Consider the following 25,768-nt stretch of genomic DNA (forward strand, 5'->3'; position numbering starts at 1 on the left):
TTGAGGAAAAAAACAAATGAATACACTTTTATCAATCACTTTTACAAGAAAAAAAGCAACTATTTACCCGACTTGACAATGTGACAACTTGGCACAGATTAGTAATGTGTACAGTATTATAATTTACAGAATTCATTTCTAATCAAAGAGGGCAACATTTTTTTAAACTGGTTATGCATTTATCTTTTTATTATGACCCCTCCCACCTGGGTTTATAGGTGAGTGCTTGCACCCCAATAAGAAGATAAGTATGACTCAGGCTGCTGCTCTGTGTGGCGTGATGTTTGGAATATTAACGCCCCATCACCACCACCACCACACATGACTGGAGGTTACTGCAGTTCAACCACCCCAAAATGAACACACACACACACACACACATACCCGTCGCTCGCAGCGTCTGACTGCAAGCAGCCAATCAGCAATGAGTTCCTGACTCATGATCAAGCTCTAACCAATGGCGACAGAGCACCTTTGTGTCAACATGCATGAAGTGCACAATGACTGTTACGGAACAAGACCTCATAGGCGGCACACTCTGCCATCCCACAGGTGGCATGTTGAAGCGCCTTCAAGGAATGTGGGAAATGGTTGGAAAAAGTAATTGGGACAAGAAAATAAAATGGTCCACAAGTATGACTGCCACCTTTCATAAGTGCAAGATATAATTATTTACTACTCATGCATCTAGAAAATCCCACATTTAAAATGTGTACAGCATACTTTAATAATAAAATACAAAAAAAAATACAATGAGATTAGACTAATTTAAACGATTTTAACGCCACAATTTTATTTTACGGTCACTACCTACAAAAATATAAATTAAAAATAAGAATTTTATTTAATTATATGGCAGTCTTAATTTTTTTGGTTTACATTTTGAACTGTAATTAAAAAAATTGTATTATAATTTTGACATTCTAAAAAATAAAAACATTTAAATAATTGTATTTCATTTTGCTATGGCTTGTTTTTTTTTAATTCAAAAATTGTAAAAAATAACCTTAAATTTCACAAAGCATTTAAAAATAAAAGTGATATAATTCTATTTGTTTTATCTTAGATTTATGTACAGTATTTTTAATTTTCATCTTGTTCATGAGTCTGAATTATTGAATTTTTCGCATTTTGAACTTCGTAAAAAATAGTACTCTAATTTTGACATTTTTGATTTTCTAAAAAATACATGTAAATAATTATATTTAATCAAATGGCTTAGTTTCTACTATTAATTATATCTTCATTCAATTAATTTTCTTTAATTAAATCTTTAATTAAAAAAAGTAAAAATAACTTTAAAGGTTCACTTTCTAAAAGTATTTCAAAAATACAACGGATATAATTCTATTTAAGGTTATAGCTTAGATTTATGTATTTTTAATTTCCACAATTTTTAAAACTTAGCAAAAAGTATTTACCCGGTACATATTGTCTTATTCATTAAAAGGTACTTAAAAATGGAACAATTATATATTATATACATTTTAAAAATGGTATTTGAGAAAGCATTTGTACGTTTTAATTTACTTATATACACACACACACATTTGCACGCACAATTGTTATAAAAGGGTTGTCTCGGCTAAAAGAAAACATAATTTTTGATTTTCCAACAGCATTCTCACATTGAAGCACCTCTATGCTTTTGAATCACGAATAATCGCGCATTATAAAATGAAAACAAAAAATGTTTGTGGCAGGATTGAAGAGCGATGAGCCTTGATATTGAAGGTACATTTTTATTTGAAAAGGGAAACAAAATTACACGAGTTAAATAAGCGAAATGGATTGTACTGTATAAACACTTGTGCAAAAAAAAAAAAAGCGCGCACACACACACACACACGGAGGCACTTTACTGCCTTCTGCTTCCATGATACGCCGAACAATCCCACCAGAATACACATTGCTTTCCAACTATGCCATCTACCGTATGAATGCTTAAAAGTAAAGGGGAAGACAGCCGGGTTGGAGACTAAAGCAGCAATGTTGAATGAAATAAATATGCTTCTCATTCATACATTACTGAATAACGGACCGACTGGGGTGAAAAGATGATGGCACAATTCATGAAAGGATTCGCGCACTGTTACTATCCCACATCGTTTTTTTTTTTGTTTCATACATGTCCCAGCTTGCCTGGCTGACTATAAAACCATCCGCCAACTACAAAAACGCACATAAGCACACAAATGTTTCCTTTTGTACACCGTGTTGCGTTTGTGCCGCCACGACCTTTAGGATACATTCATCAGACCCATCTCTCGATGCGATGACGACCACAATCCGCTCGCGTGAGAAAAGGAAATAAATATCTTTTTTTGTTTGTTTGTTTGTTTGTTTCAACACTGAGGCGTGGCCGTGCGGCTCAGACACCCAGTTTGTTGGCGATGGTCATGACTACTTTGAGGATGGGCATGAAGGCGGAGATCTCGCTGAAGTTGCTGCTGCTCACCACCAGCGTGTGGACCTCCAGGCCGCGCTGGTAGTGCTGGCTGGCCACGCAGCGGCCGATCTCGTGCAGGCCGTTCAGGATGTTGGGGGAGAGCTGAGGAGAGGGCGCCGACGCACAACAAGACAAGCGGTGCCACACGTTACGAGGACGCCGAAAGGCGATGGCGACGGAGGTTCCGTTCGGGGGATTAGAGATCAAGTCGCGAAATGCCCGGCAGCGTCAAAAGTATCCCGTTGGTTGGAATAAAGCAAATGCCCCTTCAATAATTGTAATAAATCAAATACTGTTTAACATTCATTATTTAAAACGTGCTGCATAGGTAGCAGAGTCTGAAGTTTAGACCTAAATGCCCAAGGAGTCAAATTTAAATCAAATAAAAACAAACAAAACGCACTCATGTCAACATGTGATAAGTCTGCAGAAAACATGGAGAGGTATGAACCTCGCTCTGTGTTAGAGGAATGTACAGTATTGTATTTTTTTGGGGAGATTGTTTTGTTTTCTTTTAAATGGATAGCGTCATGTTTGCTTTTGATTTCTGGTACATCTTAATGGTTGCTGCCCCGAAATACAACTCAATGGTAAGCACTAATTAAGCCTTCATTGCTCCACGTTTGGCAACATTTCCAACATTGGTTCTCGATTATTCAGACTAATGAGTACAAAGCCAATTTTGGAATATGACCTTGTGCAATAGTGGATATCCTGACTTAACATTTAACATTTCCTTACCGACTGGTCCCTCAGCTTGTCGTACAGGCATCCCAAACGCTTGGCTGCGTCATCGAGCTTCCTTTTTGTTTGCTGTCAAGAAAGGAATTTAATAAATACAACGATACCTTGACTTACGAGTTGAACTCATTCCAAATTACTCAATTTACTTGAGCATCAAATCATTACTCCACATTGAAACGCCATTGACGAGGGAGTTCCAGCACCCACTGGTGGTTAGTTTATTAGTGCAGTGTAATTTGATGCCACCCATGTTTAAGACCCACGCTAATCGCCAGATGAAGGACAACACACAAAATTTGAGTTCCTCAAAACAGAATATTGTGGTGTTTTTCTTTTTTTTTACAATATCCTGAGCTTTTGTACAGTAGCATGAGCTTTTTATATATCGCCAACACCCGCACATTATCGTGATAATTATCGTATCGTGAGGTTTATACCGTGATGTCGTATTGTGACATTTGGATATCATGACATCCCTACCATTAACCCATTCCGGACCCCCCAAAATAGCACTTTTTTTGTACACCAACATAAAGCAGCATAAAAGAAGTTCAAAAACAGTTTGTATGTATTGTTATTACTGTATATATTGTCGTATTAGTGTGTTGGATGTAACCTTGAAGGGGTGTGGCCGAGCAAGCTATGTCAGGAGCCAGAGCAGGTCTGCAAAAAATTTGAGGGTGACCTTCCTCAATAGTGTGATTTAATTTGTGATTATTTTTTTTCAAGGTCCTCTTCCAAAGACAAACACAGGCAATATTTTCTTTTTAATCTCTCAAAACTGCAGCCTTTACGATTTGAAAATTGCCTTATTCTACATTGTGATGTCCAATTCATTCATTTGATTAATCGTTCAGCCCTGGCTCATATACCGCCAAGTGAAGGTACCACTATACAATCTAAAATCCTTTTCGCAAATAAGATAGTTTGTCGGACTTACGGGGTCACCCGCTGCGAGCTGGCAGCGCTGCACTAGACTGTCGAAGGTGGATTTGAGCACTATGTGCTCGGCGGGGATCTCCTTCGGCTCCACCCGCTCTGCTGGGAGCTGCTGGAGGAGCTGAAGTTGGGTACAAACGCAGGGTGAAGTGGAATCCGCGTGTTTGCTTGTGATTTGCCGCGGGGCACTTTGTCCGACACCGACCTGCATGTTGGGCTCCTGCGGGGCTCCGGGGGGCACCTGGGCGTTGTTGTGCGGCTGAGGGGCCTCCACTGGGAAACCCATCACGGGAGCGGTGATGGGGGCAGGTGGAGTGTAGTTATCGGGGACCTGTTTGGCACACGTTTTACGACCCCTCCTCGAGATGGCAAGGAGGAGGGGTCCAACATAGGTGTGAGAGTTGGAAGGAGGGAAATGAAAAACATGCACCAACACAAAAGGCAACCATCGCAAACCCCCCCCCCCAAAAAAAAAAAAAAAACAAACAAGGACTGGCCACGTCACTCGCAGCCAGCCAAGTCCACCAGCAATCAAGTCCCTCTTAATTGCTTGCTGGTGAACACACCTGAAAGTAATTGACACAATTGGTTACTCTCCCCTGCTCCGATTGGATGGCTGAACTGGTGACAAAGGCCACCAATCGTGACATAGACGTCATCTAATTAGCTACGATTGCAGGATGCTCCGTCACTGTTTCAAATTGCACCCTAAATGCAGAGATATCTTGCCTTTGCTGGGTTCTGTGTAAAAGGCGCAGGCGAGCTATTTTCCGTTAAGGCTCCGATGTAGCAATTTTACAGGATTTCGGTACAAAACGAGGCTTTTTAAGACGATGCAAATATACCTTCTTCTTTCTGGGTCCACCTCGTACCGCTGGCGGATCATTCCAGCCTTCGTGGGATGCTAAACCAGAGACAACAAGGAGAATTTGATGTTGAGCTAAAGAGCAATTTGTTAAATTCAGGGAAAAAAAAACAAAAACATTACAAGCAATAAAGAAACAATAAAGCTGGCAAGACCTGTTTGTGCAACTGCATGATAATCACCCAACAGCAATCAAGCAGATGCTTTAGAATGTCTGAATTCAGACTTACTGTCCCATTATTATTCCAGCAGCAAATGCAAGAAGCAGCAATCACGCTACACGTGTCCAGAAAAATAGAGCTCTCAATTCAGTACCAAAGTCAAGCAAAATGAGTTGCATGGCGAATTGTCAGATATGTTTCTATTTTTCTGGCTTCGCTTGAACTCTTATCCCAAATGCATCGCTAACAACACTGTCACCTTGAGGGTCAGACTGGGTACTCAGCCAAGGAAAGAATCCTGCAAGTCACATGAGGAGGACAGCTGAGTGTGACGTAACCATCTCTAATGATGTGTACATGACGTCAGCAGACGTGAGAGGAGGGAAAGATGGAAGCTGAAGAGAGCAACGTGGCACCAACCTGCGGGAGGAGGAGCGACGGCTGAAGCCGCAAAAGGCTTTGCGGCAGGAGCTCCGGGGCCCCCTTGTGGGTAACCTGATCCAAGAGGTGCATAGGGACCGGTTGCCATGGGGGGCACAGGCCCTTGGCTATGGAGCCCCCCGGGGTACATGGGCACGGGGGCTCCGGGCTGGGAAGTAGATGGCATGGGGCCCGACGGCAAGGAGGTAGAAGGCATGAAGCTCGTCGGTGGAACACCGGGGCTGGGCATGGGGGGGAGGCCCCCGGGGGGCGACGACGCGTGTTGCAGCGGAGGTCCCGACAAGTTAGCGGCTGGCATGGACGGGCCTGGAGGGGAGAAGGCTGAGGGCCCGCCCATGGGGGACGGCTGGAATGGCTGATGTGGAACAAAACCTTGAAGGCACAAATGAATTCAAACAGATCAAATTCAGCGTGCGAGAGATGAATCAACTTGCGGCCATACTTGGAGCTGGATGCTGCGGGTACGGAGGCCTCATGCTCGGGGGCGGCAGCCCATGAGAAGAGGGGGGCAGGCCGGGGCCGGAGCTACTTGGAGCAAGCTGAGGCTGGAAAAGCGATGATGTCGGCATGGGAGACTGCTGCTGCTGCTGCTGGTGATGAGCAGCAGGAGGGGGCTGGTATTGATCCTTAGTTTGGGAAAGAGAAAAGTACTGCATTTATTTTAGTGTCTGTGTACATGCGTCTACCTTTCAGAGGCAGGGATGCAAACGATGAAGCAAATGTATACCATGATTTGAGCTTTCTGCGTAGGAGTGTGAGAAGCAGCAATGGGCTTGGCTGTGCTTGGAGGCTGTTGTGGGCTGGGAGCCTCTCCCTGAGCATGGAACAGTCTGCTTCTCAGCATGGTAATTCCAGGCTGGGGAGACAACACACACACACACACACACAAATCAGAAAACCATTTGACTTGGCGTGGGGATGAAGGCGAAACCTCACTTGATCAGAATTGTCGGGCAGGTAGGACATGGCAGTGGCCAGGCTGCCCTCTGCAGCCAAGATGCCGGCGTAGCATGTCAGCTTCTCGGCCAGGACGGGGCTCTGCACCGCCACCTCGCTGTTGCGGAGGCGTTCGATGGACTTGCGCAGCATCATGACTTTTTCTACCAGATCCTGACAAAAATAGGACAAAACAGCACACTCTCAACCCTGAGTTAAAGCATTCTCAACACAATATAGAAAATGTGTTTACAAGGACAACTTCAATTATCTTCTGATTCCCCACACATCCTATTAGACTAATTATATAAAAAATAAAATAATGATATCTTTTATTTAATTCTTCTTCCAACATTCATGAGAACTGTAATAAAAGTGTCTTAAACTTGGACAACAAATAAATTCATAAATTAAAAAAAATGTGTGGATTAAAAAAACATGTTAACTCATACACTGCCATTGATGAATTTATTACTTTTCAGTCCAGCCATTCAGTCCCAGGCACTTATTTATATATTTTTCAAACGTTAGGGTAAAAGAGGGTCTAAAAAAAAGGCCTGGCGGTGAATGAGTTAATGAGAATTGTAATGTTTTATTATTACATGCTTGAACAGCCTTGACTAGAGATGCTCTGTATTCTAATGAACTAAATGATTGTATTAATGAACTAAAAACTAACGTGTTTATAGTGGGAATGATAAAAGGCTATGTTTTCTTCTACTTCCCTTGAGAGCCTTGAACAAATGTTTTTTTTTTGTTCTGTTTTTTTTACCTCAAGGCCGAGAGGAGATGAGCAGTCCCTGTGCAAGGCCCAACACTCCACAAGCCTCTCGATATTTCCAGAGCAAATGTAACACAAGCACGCCTGCAGGCAGCGTTTCTCCGTCGCACCTCGTTCCAAGCGGCCTCCCAAGGTATCTACCCCGACACACCAGATTACGTAACATCTCAAGCGCAGGCGCCGTTTTTTTTTTTTTTTTTTGTGGAAGTTGCATCATCTTACCACACAGCTGGGCAAATTCCTCGGGGTGAGCGTAAGTCAAGAGAGCGGCGAGCGCCTCCTTCCAGTTGTCCAGCTCACAGCTTTGCACAATGTCTCTCCAGTTCTGCGTCACCACTGATGATATAAGCTTCAGAAAAGTAACACATTCATTAAAACACGTCCCACTTTAATTTGCGTATCTAGACGAAACTTGGATTCTGCCCTAATAACATTTGTTTCCCAACCTTTATTGAGCCGAGACACTCATTTTACATAAGAAATATCTCACAATGCCTCACCATGGAGACGCTGTTCTTCTGCTTGCTCAGGTACTTCTGCTGAGTCTTCTTGAGCAGCTCCTCTCCACCGCTGATGGACAGCAGGATGGCTTCGGCGTAGCGGCCGTCGCTCAGACACAGATCCACCGCGCCCTCGAAGTTGCCCACCAGCAGCGCCTGGCTTATCAAACCGTCCGTATCTAATGCAGAAGAACATTCCTCGTCAGCCACAAGGCACTCATTGGCTGCGGTCACGAGATTTGCTTGTGCTTACCGCACGAAACGGGGATCTGAAAGTTGGAGATTTCTTTCCGATTCTGGCTGAAAAAGTCAGCGGGTGAAACTGAGCCTGACGTCCTGACCTCGCCGTCTGTGTTTGCTTCGTCACACCTCTGAGTACAAAACAGTAATAGTTAAAAGACAAAAAGGTAGCTTTGTAACTGCATTGCAGAACTCTTTAGTTCAAGTCCAAAGAATGATTACAATTTTTTTAAGGTTCCAGTGCACCCAGCTGAATGAGTTACAGACCTCAGTGGAGAGCTGCAGCATCTTTTTAGCCAGGTCCTCAGCGTCCACAGCGTGTCCATTGGGTTGAAATTTTTTCCCCAAGCATTTAGAAATCTGTTTGATATAAAAGTAGTGTGCATTCTTTGAATTGTGGTATTTCTTCTAATACTGACCATCACCTCAATAGATCGGGAAAGTATCCACAGCCCTTCATTTTAAAAAAAAATTTTTTTTTAACACACTTGATGGAACAGCATTATTCCAAAACAGATCCCCCACCCCTTAAAATTCATGAGGATGTTTCTTTTGATTTTTGAGAGGTGTTGCGAAGAGGATTGGACAAAACCGCCAAATATAAGGGCGCAAAATTTGTGGCACCTTATAAAAAAAAATACTTGAAGCTATAATGGCTGCTTCAGTATTGAGCAAAGGTTGTGAATCCTTATGCACATATGGTATTTTTTTCTGTTATGTATACAATCTCTAAAAAAAAAATCTTCACATCATTGCGGGGTGTTGTGTGTAGAATTTTGAGGATTTTTCAAATATAATTCCATTTTGGAATAAGGCTTTGACAAAGATTGGATACTTTCCATTCAATGTATATTGCAGTCTCTATCATAATACCTTGTTCTCCAGTTCATCTTTACTGAAGCCCAAAAGTCGCAGGAATTTGATACGCGCTTCATCTTCAAAATTCACCTGTTGAAACCCCCCAAAAGCAGTAAATGAGCTTCAAACAGTAACTTAGGAGTAAAGTAGGGTCTTTGACATAGCGAGAAAATGCATGCCCTACCAAAAGGAACTTCCATATGTCCTGCTCGGCCTCCGACTTGGCGCTTTGGATCTTGGCCTGGCAGTAGTTGCTGAAGGAACCAGACTGCAGCGCCAGCTGCAGCTCCCTGGAGCGCTGCAGGAACTCCGTCTCCGTGGTGACCTGGCTGACAAACACCTGCCTGGGGACAGGCTGGGGGCTCTGCACAGGCGCCATCTTGGGGTTCTCAAACGTGATCAGCTTGCCGCCAAACTGGGGCAGAACAAACGCTGAATCAGGAGTGACGACGACACACAACTTTCCACTTGGGGAGCTTTTCAACTTACGGCGAAGGAGGCCCCTACTGGCCTGCGCACCCACTTGGGCGGTTTCTTCAGAGGGGGAACTATGGTGTCCTGTACTTTAGGCTGAGGGACCTGCAGGGGAGGGAGCACCTGCCCTGTACCAAAGGGATCCATTGTATCAAATGAGGATGATATCTGAAGAAAAAAAGTGTAAATAAATGTTAAAAGGTGGCATACAACGTTATTCTTTCCCACATGTTAAAAGTTTCCAAGTGTCTTGACGTTTCTGAAAATATAACATCGCACACTTTCTGGGATGGTGCCTCCTACCTTATCAGCGGTACTTTGCTGCTGAGCCTTTAAGCTTCCGCCCATCACTGAGTAAATCGTGATTCTGCCATCAAATGAGGCGGCCGAAAGCAATGCGGGATTCCTTGGACACCACTGGATGTCGAAACACCACTGGTTCGTCGTGGGAAGCTCATAGATTACCTAACAAAAATTAGTCATTACATTTGTCTTAATTAACAAGGTGGGAACATTTAAATTCCCATACCTCTGCAGTGTTTGGATTCCAGCAGAGGATGCGATTGTCCTTAGCGCTGCTCAATAGGAGCTCAGAGTCAGCCTGGCTCCAGGAGACGGACAAAATCCCCCTTTAAGAAGACAATGGCAACAACGAATTAAGTCTTTTGAAAAATATAGAAAATAATAAATTTCAGCCTCACCGTGTGTGATTCTCAAGCACTTTAAGAGGAGACGTGGCAAAACGAAGGTCCCACATCTGGATGACGGGTAGGCGGTCGTCCTCGGAGGCCAGCACCAACTGAGTGGCCACGTCGGGGTGCCACACCATCCCGGAACAGTGCATCTAGATACACAACACACATTTTCAAATCAACCGTTGAGCTGCGCAGACCTTTCATATCGAGGGATCCACAAACCCGGTTGCTGTGGTCGCTGATCTTGATGATGGGCTCGTTCTTCCTCAGGTCCCACACGACGGCTTTGCCGCTGGGGTTGGCGGAGGCCAGGATGTGCTGCACTTGCCGGTTCCATGACACCACACTGATGTCCTCCGCAGGCTGGAAAGTGAAGACGACGTTACCAATTAGCAAAGTACATATTTTGCCAGGCAAGACAACTCGTTATATATCACATTTCATACACAAGGCAACTCAATGTGCTTCACACATTTAAAAGCACAACACCTTGATACAAACAGAAGAGCTGGAAACATCCACAAAGCAAAGAGGACAAAAGTAGCTGATTAAAAAAAAACTAAAATAATGTACAATGACACAATTTAAGCACATTTTTAAACAAATGATTTGAAGACATTTCAAAGCAAAAGAAAGAAATAAACCACAAAAACGTATAGTGAAAAAAAAGGTTGTTTTTTTTTAACTGGATTTAAAAGTATTTATAATTGGGGCTGACTTAACTTCTGTTGGCAACTTATTCAATTTCTGTGTAGCGTAAAACCTAAATGCCACTTCACTTTACGCAAACATGGGCTCCACTAATCGACCTGAGTCAATGAGTAGAATGAGACAACAGGTTGAATGAGTAAAGCTCAAGATACTCTTTTAAAATGTTTAAACTTATTTAAATGCTCGTAATAACATATTCACCTGTGCTTTTGCTCCTGGTGTCATCGGACTGCTGAAATTGTTGAGGTCCCAAATGTATATCTCGGAATCATTCGCTCCAGATGCAAGGAGATTGCTCTGAGGGACAACAACAGGAACATTATTTACGCAAGACAAAATAAAAATACTGTGACCTTTTAAAAGACATGCGAAACACACCTGGAAAGGGTTGAAGTCAAGTGCTCGTACGGGTCCTGTGTGCTTGTCGCACTGTCCCACCACGGCCTCAGCACTGGAGTTCACGATGGCCTCCGGGTTGTAAACTGTTAATGCGCCATTCTCGCTGCCTGCTACCAGCCTTCCCCCTGTGGCATCCTCGCCCATCCCGAAATTAACCCACACCAGACTGTGTAACCTGTGTAGAGTCATACAGTAAAGCATTCCTGGGCAACTTTTGAGGCACATTACTTCAAAAGTGATAGCTGACCATTATTACAGTGTACCTGTTGGTAGTGCACAGGGACCCTCTCAGCTTCATATCTAGAGAGGGGTCAGCAAAATCCAGTTCAAATATCTCCAGGGCCGCTGTGGTGTTGAACGAGGCATCGAGCTGCTGTGCCGACGTACCTGTTGTAGACAAATCACAGCATGCTCAGTCAACAACAACAAACAACCACGGTAAAGAGAGTAAAGTAGCTTATTCTTAAAGACTGTGTTTCAGTACCTAACGCCAAACAGATAGGATGGTGTCCGGCTGGACTCCATGCCTGCTGGGCGGTCCTCTGGATCTCCTTTAGCCTCATCTTCCTCTACCTTTGAACACTTGTACAGAAATAAGGCCTTACTTGTCGTAAAGTGTTTTTTTTTTTAATCTATATGGCACAGACTCAGAAAGAGCTGCACGTTTAAAATAGAAAATCACAAACAACATACAGTTTATACAGGGAAAAAACATTAAAACAAGTGGGTCTAATTTGAATGACCACTTTTGTGTTAATAAAATATAGCCTTATTTGTGTGAGTTTTAAATGCTAATACGGAATAACTGCATTTATCTGAACACATTATGTTCGTGGCCGCTGAACTTTGCCACAATTTAATGATTAATCGGACTCACACCTACTCTTGACAGCTAGAATCGAATCCTTTTAAATGCGGACAAATTGGCGAGTCGCCTCAAAGATCAAAAGTCATGTTAGGGACCGCATTTCCGTCACTAAATAGACATTGCATCGAAAACCCGCCTTGCCGCGTGGCGAATAAAACCATCGCTTGGGTTAAATCGAAGTAAATCCAAGCTAGGGGTTAGCATTAGCTTCGAACACGAGTAGTGGCTGATAATTACCGTCATTCTCTGGAGTAATACACACATTTCAAAATTTAATTGTTCAACCAATTGCACAATGTAGTGGATACTTTTGCTACGAGCTAGCGCCGTCGCCGCATCCACAACTAATTCCTCGCTAAACCTGAGCCGACAATGCGGCTAATGACAAGGAAAGCTATGCAGCCAACACCCTTGTTGCTCCATTTCGCATGAAAAATAAGCGACGTTTGCCCCCAAACGGTTAGACACAGAAAGCAAAACACATTAATAATTCATGCGACTGTCACTTACAACAGTCTATTTGCCAGCCGGACAGCCCACAAGCACTGAGCTGACGTTAGCCGTCGCCAAGCTAATAATTTAGCCGCCGACCGCTGAAGTCCGACCCGAGTGTTGCCGTGTTGTCTCTCAGCTACGGTGGCCGACTTAGGGCACTTTGTAAACTGCGCTTAACAAGATTTGTAGCCACACTTACATATTAGAACAGTGTTTTTCAAAATGTTTTGAGCCAAGGCACATTTATTTCATTGAAAAAAATCCCGCGGCACACCACCAGCTGAAATGGTGGGAAAAAAACGTTACTTTAACGATATGCGCGTTATATTGTTTAAATAAGCATTTTTTTTAAACATTGAAGAATGACGTTATATTATAACGTCTTGAATAGGAATTAAATAAACACAAAGAAAATGTATTTTATAATGTTTCATACTGATACTTACTCAGTGTGAAACATGGGCCTGTTTGGATAAACATGCGTCACTAATTCGCTTGCCTCTTAATTAAGACGATTAGCTACCCGCTGCTACCTGCTGGTATGGAAGAGTACTACAATATAATAGAGCCACGATTAAGCTGCCAGGCGCAGGACCGCACAGGCACACATATAATTTCCCACGGCACACCTGACAATAGGCACAGAGTTTGAAAAACACTTTAGAAAACGACATTGTACGTATTCGACCCGCATTACATGACTACAGTCATCTTCCTGATGAATAACAACACGCTTAAAATAATGACACAACTAATTGTGAATGTAGGTTGAAGTTTTTATTCTTGACACATATATACACATGGAGGTGAGGACGATATCATTTAGATTTCATAATTCTTGACTTCTTCTGGCTGTTTTTCAGGATCTCCCCCTTTCTCCAAGTACAGGTTGTTGTAGGGATACTGTTTGGGTCCCTGTAATTGAGAATAATATACGTGTAATTAAAAACACTTAATATACCAGAAATAAGTTTACGTCATTAGTAGTATGGCTGCCAAAGCCATTAAAAAAAACTTTTCAGAAAACAAGAAAAACAATTTTAACAAAGAGTCCAGTTGCCTTGATTCCTGCTTTACACTTACTCTGACTTAGAGACAACACACATACAGGGAAAAACACACATTTTCAGCAAGCACAGTTTTTTATTGATATTGTGAGTGAGTAAGTTAAAAAGGACTTAAGCAAATATGCTATTAGGCTAATGATGCATTTAATAAAATTGTATGACGAAAATTTGGGAAATGTATGAAATGGAGGAATCTGAATCTCCTTGCAGAAAAAAGTAAATAATAAACTTGCAACATTACAATATGCTTATGTTCACGAAGTGTCTTCATAAATATTGATTAACTTTTGAAATCTCCAGTATTACAATTTCATTATTGTGAAAATGTGACTATTTTCAATTATTTGTTTTTTTCTCATATAATTATAATTTCCTTCTTATAAAAACTTTCATAAATTCACAATGCTTATTTTTGGTCATATTGAAATTTAATTCGAATGAAATTTGTACTATTTTCTCATAATTTTAAGATTAGTAATGTTTTTTCTCTCCTAATACTAAGATTGCCATAACATTACATTTTTTAGCCTTGTTAAATTATGACTTCATTCTCATTAGTTCTTTTCGGACATTACAACTTTTTTTACAACTAACATTGGTAAAAATATTACAACTTCAGTGTCAAAATTCTTTGTCTTATCTTTTTCTTCACCATTGTACTGCTTTCATAAAATATACAAGCGCATGACAAAGCAAATAATTAATCTCTAAGTGATGTGGTTCATACTTACAACAGGCTGGTAACAAGGGAATTTCTCCCCGATGTAGAACATGAACAACATGAAGCCGATGAAACCAAATAGTTGTTTACACATGCTGTTCCAGGACAAAGGAGTGGGAGATGTATCCACACGATTCCTGATGTACATATCGAAATCCCAGTGTAGCTAGAAGCAATTTTTAAAACATACAAACAAAAAACAGCAGAATGAAAATCAATGAATGATTGACTGTAATACACAACTTCCATGTGGAAGAACAACATTTTGCTCATCGTTATGCTTTTTACCGGCTCTCCCCAGTTCCTCCTCAGGTCCGGATGGTCCCATTGATACCAGGGGTCCCTCTCATGCTGAGATCGGTTAGGAAGTTTAGGATAATCACCATAGCTGCAAGAAACAGACAAATGAAACGTGTCATTATAAGAAACCATTGGAGAGCTAAAACAAAATTAAAATGAGAAGTGCATTGGTGACTGTAGGTCTCCTTTTCCACATGCGTGAGCATTACAGTAAGTCTACTGTAAAATCCCAGGAACAAAAAATACATTGGACCAAATTTAATTATTATCGTAGTAATCAAAGCGTACCCTTCTCCATTGTCTGGATAGGGCTCATAGTCCTCAACCGTCAAGTTGTACTTCTTTGCTGCTGCAGTTCGCTCCTCTGGAGTATTGGGGTACGCGCCAGGCAGATCAGCCTTTGAAGTACCAGATGCTGAAGAAATCAAAAAATAAAATACAGTATACATGCGAGCAAACGATTTAAGATACAGTACGATGACAGTAATAGCAATCGGCATTCCTATTTGTCAGATCCAGCTAACCACTTGGCTCACGCTAAAGTTAGCATGTCAAGGTTACGTCAATTTGGGTCCCCAAACAGAACACAAAATAAGTTTATTTGAATGCACTCATCCATTACACACGATTACATACAACAGTTAAACTCACCTGCCCTAAATCCGGAAAGAAGAGCTGAAATTCGGGACCCTCGGCCCCCGGAAAGAGCTTGGGCCCACCGTCGGAAGCCAACGACGGCCATGTTTACTTTTTCCTGCAGACTGACGTAGAAGGATATGCGCATGCGTGAGAGTGCAGTACGGGTCTTCATGAGGACCAAAATCGATCCTCGGAATTTATGTACAGTATTGTACAACTTTAAATGTTATTAAAAATATACGATATTTTACATTAACAATAATATTTTTGAGTATTTGTGTTATTTTGAGGAAAGTTGTCATTTTATTCAATTTTTTAGCAAAGAAAGACACCAACAAATCATGGGGAAGTACAAGTATGAATGCTAATTTACTGTACACTTTTCTGGTGTCTATAATTTACTTGAATACTTATTACTTTTATTTATCAAATTTGTCTAGTGTCACGTGTAACTGACTGTTATGGCAATTCATTCGCTGATGGGGAGTGGCTTTACATTACATACGTGTAAATCTGAAGTACAGTCTTCATGAGGATCAAACGAGTAAACTATTCTGTAACGGTAATTTCTTTCAGGTTGATGCTGATTTGCCTGTTTTAACCCCTTCAATCAACTCAAACTCCCAACATGAATAATTGGAATTAATTAGGATTGTGTGTCTTTATTTGAGTGATAGTGAAAGAAAGCAAAACTTTGATTCATTCATTGATTCATTCATATTTAATAATTGTATTGGTGGCGGAGATGAATTTGCTCTCAGAGTGAATGCACTGTAGCTCCGAGTTTCATTCCACCTCCTCATCAGATCCAGCTCAGGGGCACACATGTGCGTTTACCAAGGGACCGTCACGCTGCCACCATTGATCAACTGACAAGAGTCGGTTACAGAAGTTCGGCGATGTCCTTCTCAACTTTGTCAATGGGACAGTGAAGTTCATACCTGTGGCAAATTGAAAGCACTGTTGTGTAAATTGTGTGCCTTGAAAAAAAAAAGCAGTTTTGGGCCTCAAGTCAAACTTTTTAAAATCAAGATGGTTAACAACTTTACCTGCTAAAGGGCTTGCCATCTGCAGCGATTAGAAACTTCTCAAAATTCCATCGGATATCATTGACCGCGATTGGTGACCAGTAGAACTTCTTTATGTCGCCAATGACAGGATTCACAAAGGGCAACGCTTCCTGTGAGATGACATGACAAATAAGAAAAGCTGTCATTTTATAATAAATGTCTCGATTAGTCTACTCATTCATATACCTTCAGGTAGGTGAACAGCGGCTCCTCATTGACTCCATTCACCTCCACCTTACCAAAGATGGGAAACTTGGGCACAAATCCCCCTCCGGGTCTCACGTACTTAAGGATGTTTAAGGTTTCATGATTCACCTCTAAAAAGAACAAAAGAAATACACAATACAAGAGAAACATGCTGGTGGGGAAGACTTTATAAGGACTAAATCGGCCCCTGATCATAGGTGACACAAAATGATCCAATAGAATGAGTGGACCTACCGGGGGACTGAAGGCCGAACTGGTTGCAGGAGAAGGCCAGCACGGTAAAGTTGAGGTCACCGAACATTTCCATGAGTGCATTCAGTTGATGGTACTAAAGAACAAAGTTGAACAAAAGGGAATAGAACATGTGCATTTGGTACCTTGGCTTTCAGTGGGAACTAAATGTTGTGTCGCAGTTATAGAAATAATTAATCCTAAACAAAAACAGAATGTAGCAGCAGACAATTATGCCATGTACATCATAATCAATAGTTATCTTAACTTTAAAACACTTAAATATAATGCATCATACTTAGCAGATGTGCTGATTATTAAATGTATTGATGTCGACAGATTGCGACAGAATGCTATGCTGTCAAAATTTGCAGTAACAAGCTTTGTTCTGACTAATCAATCACCCTGTGAGGACGACTTTGAATTCAATAAATAAACATTCTCATTCCTTATACAGTTTATTAAATTACATCAGCAAGTGCTATTGATTCTGAAGGCCCTGGACAGATTAGAGTGACATAGCAACGCAGAGGCTGAGATCTGATTGGACAACAAAAATCTAACATCAACATACAACCCTGGAAACAGTGTAGCCAAGAGAAATGCTTTAAAATAAAGAGAATAGACTATTGGGGATAAATTAAAACCATTTCATGGACAAAAGATGTGAAATTAGGGTTTCTATGTACCGGTAAGTCATTTCCCTCTGGTAGTGTTACTGGCTCACCACTAGTAAAAGCAGAAATGGCCCCTGATAGGAAAATGGTGCTGTGAAGATTGGTGCAGAATTTACCTCCTCTATAGTTGAGCCTCAGAAGGTGGCCACATTGACGACAAGAAGCACCTTACCCCGGAAGTCAACCAGCGGCACCGACACTCCGTCCAAGGTCTCGGCAGAGAAATCATAGATCGATTTATTCGCCATGCTTCTATTTTAGCTAATGCAAACGTTTTGCTAGCACGCACCGGCCCGAGAGTGAGCCATTCGCAAAGCGACCCTATCATTGCCATTCACTGAAGCAAACACACCGGTCAGCAATTGTTCGGCGTGACTGAATGCATTGTTCTTGTGGGCAGAGGTGAGCAAGCATGTCACTGGTCATTTGTTCAGGAATAGGTGTAAAACCAAACTATATACAAATGAATGTAGACTTCAGTGGAGAATTCAAACCTGTTCTACTAAAAAAAAAAAACGGACATGTTTACAGGTGAATTTAATGTGACCTTATGTACACTTTTACATGTCCAACTTGGTTCAGCTCTATTTGCACAACTTGCTGTTGTCTAACAAGGAGTTGAGTAGCTAACTTCACAACAGGTGTTTGATTCATGATTGGAACTGGTCCGCGGCCCGCTGGTTGGGGGACCAGACCACTACTCTAAATACAAAGGACCAATTTGAATAGCATTTGGATGTTGTTTTCTTTTTCTTTTTTTTTTTTTTTTGTCCTTATTGCTCCTTATTCCATATCATTATCTTAATCGTTGCCTACTGTAAATCTTTTTTGAACGTTTTGAGAAATAAAATCAATAAACAAGTACAAGTCTGTTTGCCTTGATTCAACTTTTGTCTACAACATCATTTTAACTTGTCATAGTTCAATCTCTACATTATTTTACCTCGTTAAATAGTTATCTACAAATCAGTTACATAACTTAATTTCCGATATCTGCAACACATCTTTATAGCTGCTAAATGTAAGGCTGACAGCCTATTGCTGTATTGTACAATGATTATTTTCTGTTGCAATGAGCCTTTAAAACCACATCGCGGCGCTGCTGCACTTTTGATTACTCGCAGCGGCTGGATCAAGGTACTGTACGAACAATCTTCATTGAAGCCAGTAATCTGTGCTGGTCCAAACCTTTCTGTGACCCTAAGAAAAATTTGATTCAGAACCGTGACGTCACCTCTACTTGACTACGTACATCATAAAAACAAGAATGACATTTGGCTGTGACAGACAGAACTTTTATTTTATTTTTTCCATTACATGCATGCAGATGATGTAATTAACCCGTGTGGTGAAAGGAGAATGCAGAATCTAGAGTTTTCAAAACTCAACATGCATATTTTTGGAATGTGAAACCAGAGTACCTGAGAAAAAAAAACTACCGTACACAAACATGCAAAGTCCACAGAGGAGCTGAGATTCGAACGTGGGACCTTTCATCTCTGAGACAATGAAGCAACCACTTTAAGACCTTCATTTTGGACTTACCATTAGGTGAGACATCAGTCAGATTCAAAACTACATAGGTCAACTCTCATCTCTCGCTCTCTCTCTCTGCCCTAGTGTCATCTCTTAAGTGTACGACGTCACCGCACATCACACCTCCACCACGCACCCCTTCCCCCACCTCCTCTCCCGTTCTCTCGCCACAGGCTGTGCTTTGTGATGGCAGCGTTTACAGTGACATATTGCCACTGCCTCTCTGGCTGTCTCCCTCGATTTCTCAAGAAAAATATTGCATGAGGCCTCCGGGCTAGGCCCACTGAACCTCATTTTGTGTGTGTGTAGGAAGAGCAGAGGGGACGAACACAATCAGCAAACAATGCTTCTTGGCCGCTCGTCTTGGCTCGACGTTTTACGTGGCCATTAAGTAAATTGTTTTGCTTCGAGTGTTGCCTCACGCGTCACTGCAACATCTGTGTTTAAAGGGCTTCTTCTCATAACAAGAGATTTCCTGTTTTGATGAAAGCATGGCGCCAAGAACATCAGCTCATGTATGATATGGCTCCAACTTGAACACACAGTGGAATTATCATGGACGGACGGACAAATTGGGGTCTGACTTATCTTTTTCCTATCGTTTGAGGAAGGAAAGGGAAATAGTTGAACACCCAAAAGTTGGACAAACTTGCCAAATCTTGTGTGAAGTCTGCAATCAGCTCAGTGAGCATCGAGAGCAGGGGATTTTTCAAAAAGTGTAAGCCATTGTAATACAGTATTATACACAGTTTAAGCGTTTAATTTAGCGATTCTGTCATGTACCATTAGAGGTAGCGCGATAATTACAGTTAATAACAACAAATGAGTTTTGTGACCAGTCAATGCCGTTTCTGTCAGTTACTGTTCTTAAACTCTCACTTATATTTTCATTTACAATACGTTAACAATTTTTTTTTTAAAGCTGTATGTTTCCTTATTTCATTCGATCCTGTTAACTATAATAACCTTGTTTGTAACTAACTTGAAAAAGACCAGAGAAGCTTGCCAACATTTACTTTATGTGATTTTAAATTATCTTGATTTTACAGCGATGACCCTCTCTGCTTGTCAGTTTGGATGTCGTTAGTACAGGGTTTATGCCATACTGGGTGGCAGGCACGTGCACAAACATTTTTGGGAGCAGGTGCCCCAAAACACGCGCCAAATTACTCAGACAATTAAGAAAAACAGTAGCATGGATTTAACTTACATAGCAAAATGGGAGCATATGTACAATTCTCACAAGTACAAATAAATGCCTGTCAAATATCAATACACCATCATTCCATCCATCCGTTATCTGCCGCTTATCCGAGGTCAGGTCGCGGAGGCAGCGGCTTCAGCAGGGAAGACAACAGTACCACATCATCTGTAAAAAGCAGAGATGCAATACTGAGGCCACCAAACCGGACCCCCTCAACACCTCGGCTGCACCTATAAATTCTGTCCAAACCACATTGGTCCTCCTGAATCCGAGATTCGACCTCCCGACGGATCCTCCTCTCCAGCACCCCTGAGTAGACCTTACCAGGGAGGCTGAGGAATGTGATTCCTCTGTAATTGGAACACACCCTCTTATCCAAAGTCCCCTTTCTTAAAAAGGGGGACACCACCCCGGTCTGCCAATCCAGAGGCACTGTCCCCGGTCAATACAATTTAGGTGTAATTGATGACAGAGAGGATAATTTTGATTTTTTCAAAAGCTGTTCGAAAAATGGATGGATTAAAATACTGTATTGGTGAATGAAGAAAAAAACTGGTAGTGAAAAAAGGCCACTTTTTAAGTCAAGGGCAAAACGGCAGATTCTTGGGCACCACCTAGTGGCTATGTGTGCACGTGCCGGCTGGATAAAATCTCTTATCCAAAGAATCCAATTTTGATCTATTTTTCCTTCCATTTCTTGTACTAAAAGCAAATGACATGTCTTTTCCTCTTCTTGGATGTGATACCAAACAATCTTTGAAACAGTTCTTTTCAACTTCCACAAAATGTTACAGTACGTGTGCCTGCATATAAAGTATGACCTCTTGAGGAGGATCTCGTTCTACTCCTCCGCTGTATCCGTCTTTCTGAAGTTGGGTCGTTTACTACGTACTTTCTTTGCAAATGTGACAAATGTGAAATCTTTACAGGAGATTTGAGCAGTCACGCATCCAAAGTCATCGAAATTACACTACAAAGAAGCTTAGGATTCGTCAAACGTTCTTCCCACAAGTAAACACACACATACAGGCACACACCCCCATACTCACACACACCTCCTGCTGTTCCCTGGATGAATCATACATGCAGATTGGCAAAGCTTTGAAGTGCACGGAATAGAATAGGAGATGTGTGTTATATAAACAGGAGGAGGATTAGCGTCAAAACTTCCTCCTTGTCTTGTCTGCTCCTCTACCTTTTCCCATTCGTCAAAAATGCACTCTTTCTATATCCTTTTTTATGATGCTCATTTTTGTATGCGCAACATTTCGTCGTGGTTTTTTTTTTTTTTTTTTTTTTTGCATTGCATTTTGCCTCGCCGCTGGAGCCCGCCTCAAAAAGTAAATGTAGGTCATGTGTCGTCGCCTTCTTTCACACCGATATGCAGGAGAAAATGGCAGTGATGAAATCCTTCTGGAAGTCTCTCTCTCTCTCTCTCTCTCTCTCTCTCTCTCTCTCTCTCTCTTCAATTCTATTGCTTCGAGCTTGAATGAGACATTAAGGGGCTGCCTACCTGCTTCCCCAAGCTGACACTAAACATCTCCCTTTCTGCCCACTCATACATGTCTTCTTCTGAGGAAGGTCTCGCTGGCTTTTGCTGTCTCATTCTTTGGCTCCAAACCAATCAGGCTGCTTGCTTGACTTATTCCAAGTATGAGCCAATCAGCATAGTGACTTCTCTTAGCTGGAAAAAGAACCCCTAATTGTCATTTTGGTGCGTGTGAGTTTTTTTTTGTGTACGTACGAGTGATTTGTGTATGTGACTGTTGTTGTATGTGTTTTCGGTTAGTGTCTGATATGTTATGTAAGTGAGAGACTTTTTGAAGGGTTTTCTTTGTTACATGTGAGAGTTTTTTTGATGTGGTGCGAATGTTTGGTGTATTTGTGTGAGATTTTTTGTGTGAGAGTTTTGCTTAGTGTGTGTAAAAGTTTTTGGGTGAGTGCAATTTGTTTGGCATTTTTGGTGAGTGTGATTTATTATGGAATGTGTGAGTTTTTAGTGCAGGTGAGTTTTTGTAAGTTTTTGATGGTGTTTTGAACTGCGTAAGATTTTGGGGAAATGTGAAAGATTTTTTTGGTGTGTGAGAGGTATTTCAGTGTATAAGAGGTTATCTGGTGCACGCGAAAGTTTTTTTGTTGATCGTGAGATATTTTGGTGAATGTGAATTTTTGTGTGAGTGTTTTTTTGGCGAGTGGTATAGTTTTCTGGTGTGCATGACATATTTGAGTGTGTGAGAGTTTGTTGGTGTTTTGAGAGATGATTTCTTGCATCAAAGAATTTTTGGTGGGTTTGAGATGTATGTGAAAGGTTTTTGTAAGTGTGAGAGTTTTTTATGCATTGCAGGGTTTTCTTTGTTGTACAAATATGTGAGAATTTTTTTGGATGTGGTGAGAATGTTTAGTTTTAGGTGCATGTGAGATTTTTCGTCCTGGGAGGTTTTTTTTTGTGTGATGGGTTTTGCGTGTGTGGCTGTGAGTGTGTGTGAGAGAGAGACAAAGAGTTATTTAGGTAAGTGTGTGCAAAATGTTTAGTTTTTAATTTTTTTTACCGTGTACAATAGAGATTTCTGGGTATGTGCGAGAGAGTTATGGTGAGTGGGAGAGTTTTGGGGTGAATTTGAGGACTTGTAGGAGAGTTACAGCTTTAATACAGCATTCTTGACAAAACTTGAACATGCACTGTATCCTAAGTACTTCGTAGCGCATAGGACTTGAATTTACATACAATCGGGTGATTTTACAGTATGTGAGATTATGCATTTAAAAAAAACATCAAATTTCTTGTTCCCTCCGCCCCTGCAAATTTCCATTTTGCACTGGCCTGTCTCATTTATCTGCATGTTTGCGATCCATTTGTCTGTGAGGTTAATTGGATGCAATATATGAAAAAAAAAAAATACAGCAGGTGGAAAAATTATTCATTCATTCATTCATTATCCATACCGCTTATCCTCACAAGGGTCGCGGGCGTGCTGGAGCCTAACCCAGCTGTCTTTGGGCAGTAGGCGGGGGACACCCTGAATTGGTTGCCAGCCAATCGCAGGGCACACAGAGACAAACATCCGCACTCACAATCACACCTAGGGGCAATTTAGACAGTCCAATCAACTTACCATGCATGTTTTTGGAATGTGGGAGGAAACCGGAGTACCCGGAGGAAACCCACGCAGGCACGGGGAGAACATGCAAACTCCACACAGGAAGGCCGGAGCCGGGATCGAACCCACGACCTCTGAACTGTGAGGCGGACGTGCTAACCAGTCGACCACCGTGCCGCCTGTGGAAAAATTAATTTCCATAAAATATTCCTGTTCACGCCATGTTCGTTTCTTTGCAATCCTCTGCATTCCTATATTTAAATGCAGTCAGTGTTAAAAGGTTCAAACCAAGATAAGTATTTTTTTTTTTTCAGGTGGTATTTGGTGTAAAAAGTTTGATTTCAGCATCCCACTTAGCGCTTCCACTTCAGAATCAGTCCGCACTTGTAATTTCGGCATTTTTAATAAGAATTTAGACTAAAATCCCTCAAGGGGAAATTTAAAAAAATGAATGATCAATATTATCGGCAGAAATAGAGGGCCCCAAAATCCAATTTTGCTTCAGGCCTTTTTTTGTTGTTTTTGTATTAAATTGTGTTTAACCTTGGAATGATGAATTCCCTTATACATTATTCCCTATTGGGGGGTGAAATAGTTGCGAATGGTGGTCTGGATTGTTATGGGATGCCATATTGATGGTTAAATGAGTGGATGGATGAGAGGGAAGCTGGTGCTCACTTGCGTTGGATGTCCTTGTGGCATCTACAGTACAGTGTGTGTGTGTGTGTGTGTGTTTGTGTGTAGAGTGCTGTGTTATGCACGACTGGCCACTAACACGATGTGACAGGGCAGAAATACCAGTATGGGCCACACTTGGCCACCCACCGTCTCACACACACCCACTAACCCCCCTCTGTTGCGCGGCGCCCTCACCCTATTGGCTGTCTACTTCCGTCACTCCACATCTTCTGCTCGGAGACAGAACACTCCATAACCCCCCCCCACCACCACCACCCCTTCCCCCCCCACACCAAACCCCCATTTTGTCTTCTCGCGTGGGGTACTAACGTGCATCCGAGAGTGACGTGGTAAGAAGTGGGACGCATTATGCAACATCCTGTTATGCAAGATTTTTTTTTTTTTTTTTTTTTCCTTCATATCTTCATCCGCCCAGCCTCTCGAGACCTCTTCTTCTTCTTCGCTTCCCCGCTTCTCGCCCTTCCTCTCTGCTACAGTCAGTTGACATTTGGGGGCTGTCCCTGGTTCATCTTTGACCTCTGTGCCTTCACAGTGCAAGCTGATGCTCGGATGAGAGGAGGGGGAATTTTGAAACGCCAGCCCATCTTCTCTCTGTGTTTAATAGATTCACGCCAGAGAATGAGAAGTACGTTTTAAAGCTGGCGGCGAGACTATCTGGTCAAAGCTGAGTGATGGTGCAACACTCTGCATCGTATTGCCATCTCTCTTTAACAAGCTTCAGTGATGAAAAAAAAAAAGTTTACTTTTATTACTTGCAGCCTGTTGTAGTTTTTCCTATGCAAGAAGACATGTTGTTATTGCACTACGCAGTGGGATGAAAAACAGTCCGTTCTTGTGCAGTTGCATCAGTGTGCCGTATCGTTGCAGAGGCGCACTTAGATCACATTACGATGAGATGTATCACAAATTGTGCAAAGGTGGGACAAAAATACCCAAATATTGGTCAAAAATTGAGCTGATGCAACTTGGGTTAACTTGAACCAACTTTCTTTTTTTTTTTTTGTGACCCCCAATTTTTTTTTCAACAACAACTCAAAGTTGGGTCGCGTAGCAGGTCGGTCCATTTTTTGACCCAATTATTATTTTTTTGGAGCCAGAAGTTTTAAAAGTGTAATAATAGTTTTTACATATGTTTACTGTATTCTAAAATATTTTCCAAAAATGAAGTTACTGTAGCTATCTATACATCTTCTGTAATAATGCGTGTGGCTTCTGGCTTGTATGAAGCATTGTCAGTTATAGTGTATGAAAGAGCTGTTTTAGCTTTTCCTTGAGATTCATCTTAAAATAGAGAGGTACTACACTCCAAAAACAATTAGGTAAAAAATAACCCAATTTGGGTTGAAAAATAAAAAGACTGATCCACTATTTAGATGCAACTTTCTGTGTTGTTTTGCACAAAATAACCCCTAAAAAATGGGTTGTTTTGTACAAAACAACCGCTTTTTTTTTGTACAAAACAACCCAGAAGAAAATTGGGTCAAATTGACTCAAGGAGTCGATCAGTCCTGTTAATTTTTTTTTTTTTCAACCCAAATTAGGTTATTTTTTAATCCAACTTCTTGGGTTAACTGAACAACTCAAAAAGAAAAAAAAAGTAGCAGTGTTACCAGTACAGCATAATAGTTTACAAGTAAGTCTTAATTAATAGGTCAAACGTTGCACTAGTAATATAAAACACATTACAAGTAAGACACACTCAATCGACTCATGCCTTACTAGCAAGGACAAAAAGTGGACTCGTTTATGGATATCAAGAATAT

At 41.5% G+C, this 25,768-nt stretch overlaps 3 protein-coding genes across 6 annotated transcripts; all 3 read right to left on the reverse strand.

The window, feature by feature from the left end:
- Window positions 1–1,728: 1,728 nt before the first annotated feature.
- Window positions 1,729–13,068, reverse strand: sec31b (SEC31 homolog B, COPII coat complex component). Of its 4 annotated transcripts, XM_086017253.1 has the most exons (27): window positions 12,572–12,820; window positions 11,678–11,775; window positions 11,457–11,580; window positions 11,173–11,368; window positions 10,996–11,091; window positions 10,306–10,446; window positions 10,090–10,232; window positions 9,918–10,017; window positions 9,692–9,853; window positions 9,404–9,556; window positions 9,099–9,329; window positions 8,930–9,004; window positions 8,324–8,416; window positions 8,070–8,187; window positions 7,817–7,995; window positions 7,539–7,665; window positions 7,308–7,453; window positions 6,536–6,709; window positions 6,327–6,455; window positions 6,042–6,225; window positions 5,579–5,971; window positions 5,418–5,456; window positions 4,978–5,036; window positions 4,338–4,463; window positions 4,134–4,253; window positions 3,191–3,262; window positions 1,729–2,551 (listed from the first exon to the last, which is right to left on the reverse strand). In XM_086017253.1, exons 2-27 carry the CDS (start codon window positions 11,754–11,756, stop codon window positions 2,372–2,374), a joined length of 3,639 nt encoding a protein of 1,212 aa, XP_085873379.1. In that variant the 5' UTR covers window positions 11,757–11,775; window positions 12,572–12,820; the 3' UTR covers window positions 1,729–2,371. The 4 variants fall into 4 exon arrangements, with proteins under 4 accessions (XP_085873379.1, XP_085873377.1, XP_085873376.1 ...); XM_086017251.1 differs by lacking the exon at window positions 12,572–12,820 and adding an exon at window positions 13,003–13,068 and having other exon boundaries at window positions 4,134–4,463; XM_086017250.1 differs by having other exon boundaries at window positions 4,134–4,463; window positions 12,572–12,825.
- A 250-nt stretch (window positions 13,069–13,318) lies between these two features.
- On the reverse strand, window positions 13,319–15,434 carry ndufb8 (NADH:ubiquinone oxidoreductase subunit B8). Its single transcript, XM_086016810.1, has 5 exons — window positions 15,296–15,434; window positions 14,933–15,059; window positions 14,633–14,732; window positions 14,355–14,510; window positions 13,319–13,471 (listed from the first exon to the last, which is right to left on the reverse strand). Exons 1-5 carry the CDS (start codon window positions 15,426–15,428, stop codon window positions 13,379–13,381), a joined length of 609 nt encoding a protein of 202 aa, XP_085872936.1. The 5' UTR covers window positions 15,429–15,434; the 3' UTR covers window positions 13,319–13,378.
- Window positions 15,435–15,989: 555 nt separating this feature from the next.
- gpx9 (glutathione peroxidase 9) lies at window positions 15,990–17,801 on the reverse strand. Its single transcript, XM_086016742.1, has 5 exons — window positions 17,585–17,801; window positions 16,795–16,888; window positions 16,540–16,670; window positions 16,333–16,463; window positions 15,990–16,224 (listed from the first exon to the last, which is right to left on the reverse strand). The coding sequence occupies exons 1-5, from the start codon at window positions 17,714–17,716 to the stop codon at window positions 16,167–16,169; spliced, it is 546 nt and encodes a 181-aa protein (XP_085872868.1). The 5' UTR covers window positions 17,717–17,801; the 3' UTR covers window positions 15,990–16,166.
- Between the last annotated feature and the right edge of the window lie 7,967 nt (window positions 17,802–25,768).

This window comes from Filicampus tigris, chromosome 19 (assembly GCF_054856515.1).
Source record: "Filicampus tigris isolate MCC_2025a chromosome 19, RoL_Ftig_1.0, whole genome shotgun sequence".
Classification (NCBI taxonomy): Eukaryota; Metazoa; Chordata; class Actinopteri; order Syngnathiformes; family Syngnathidae; genus Filicampus; species Filicampus tigris.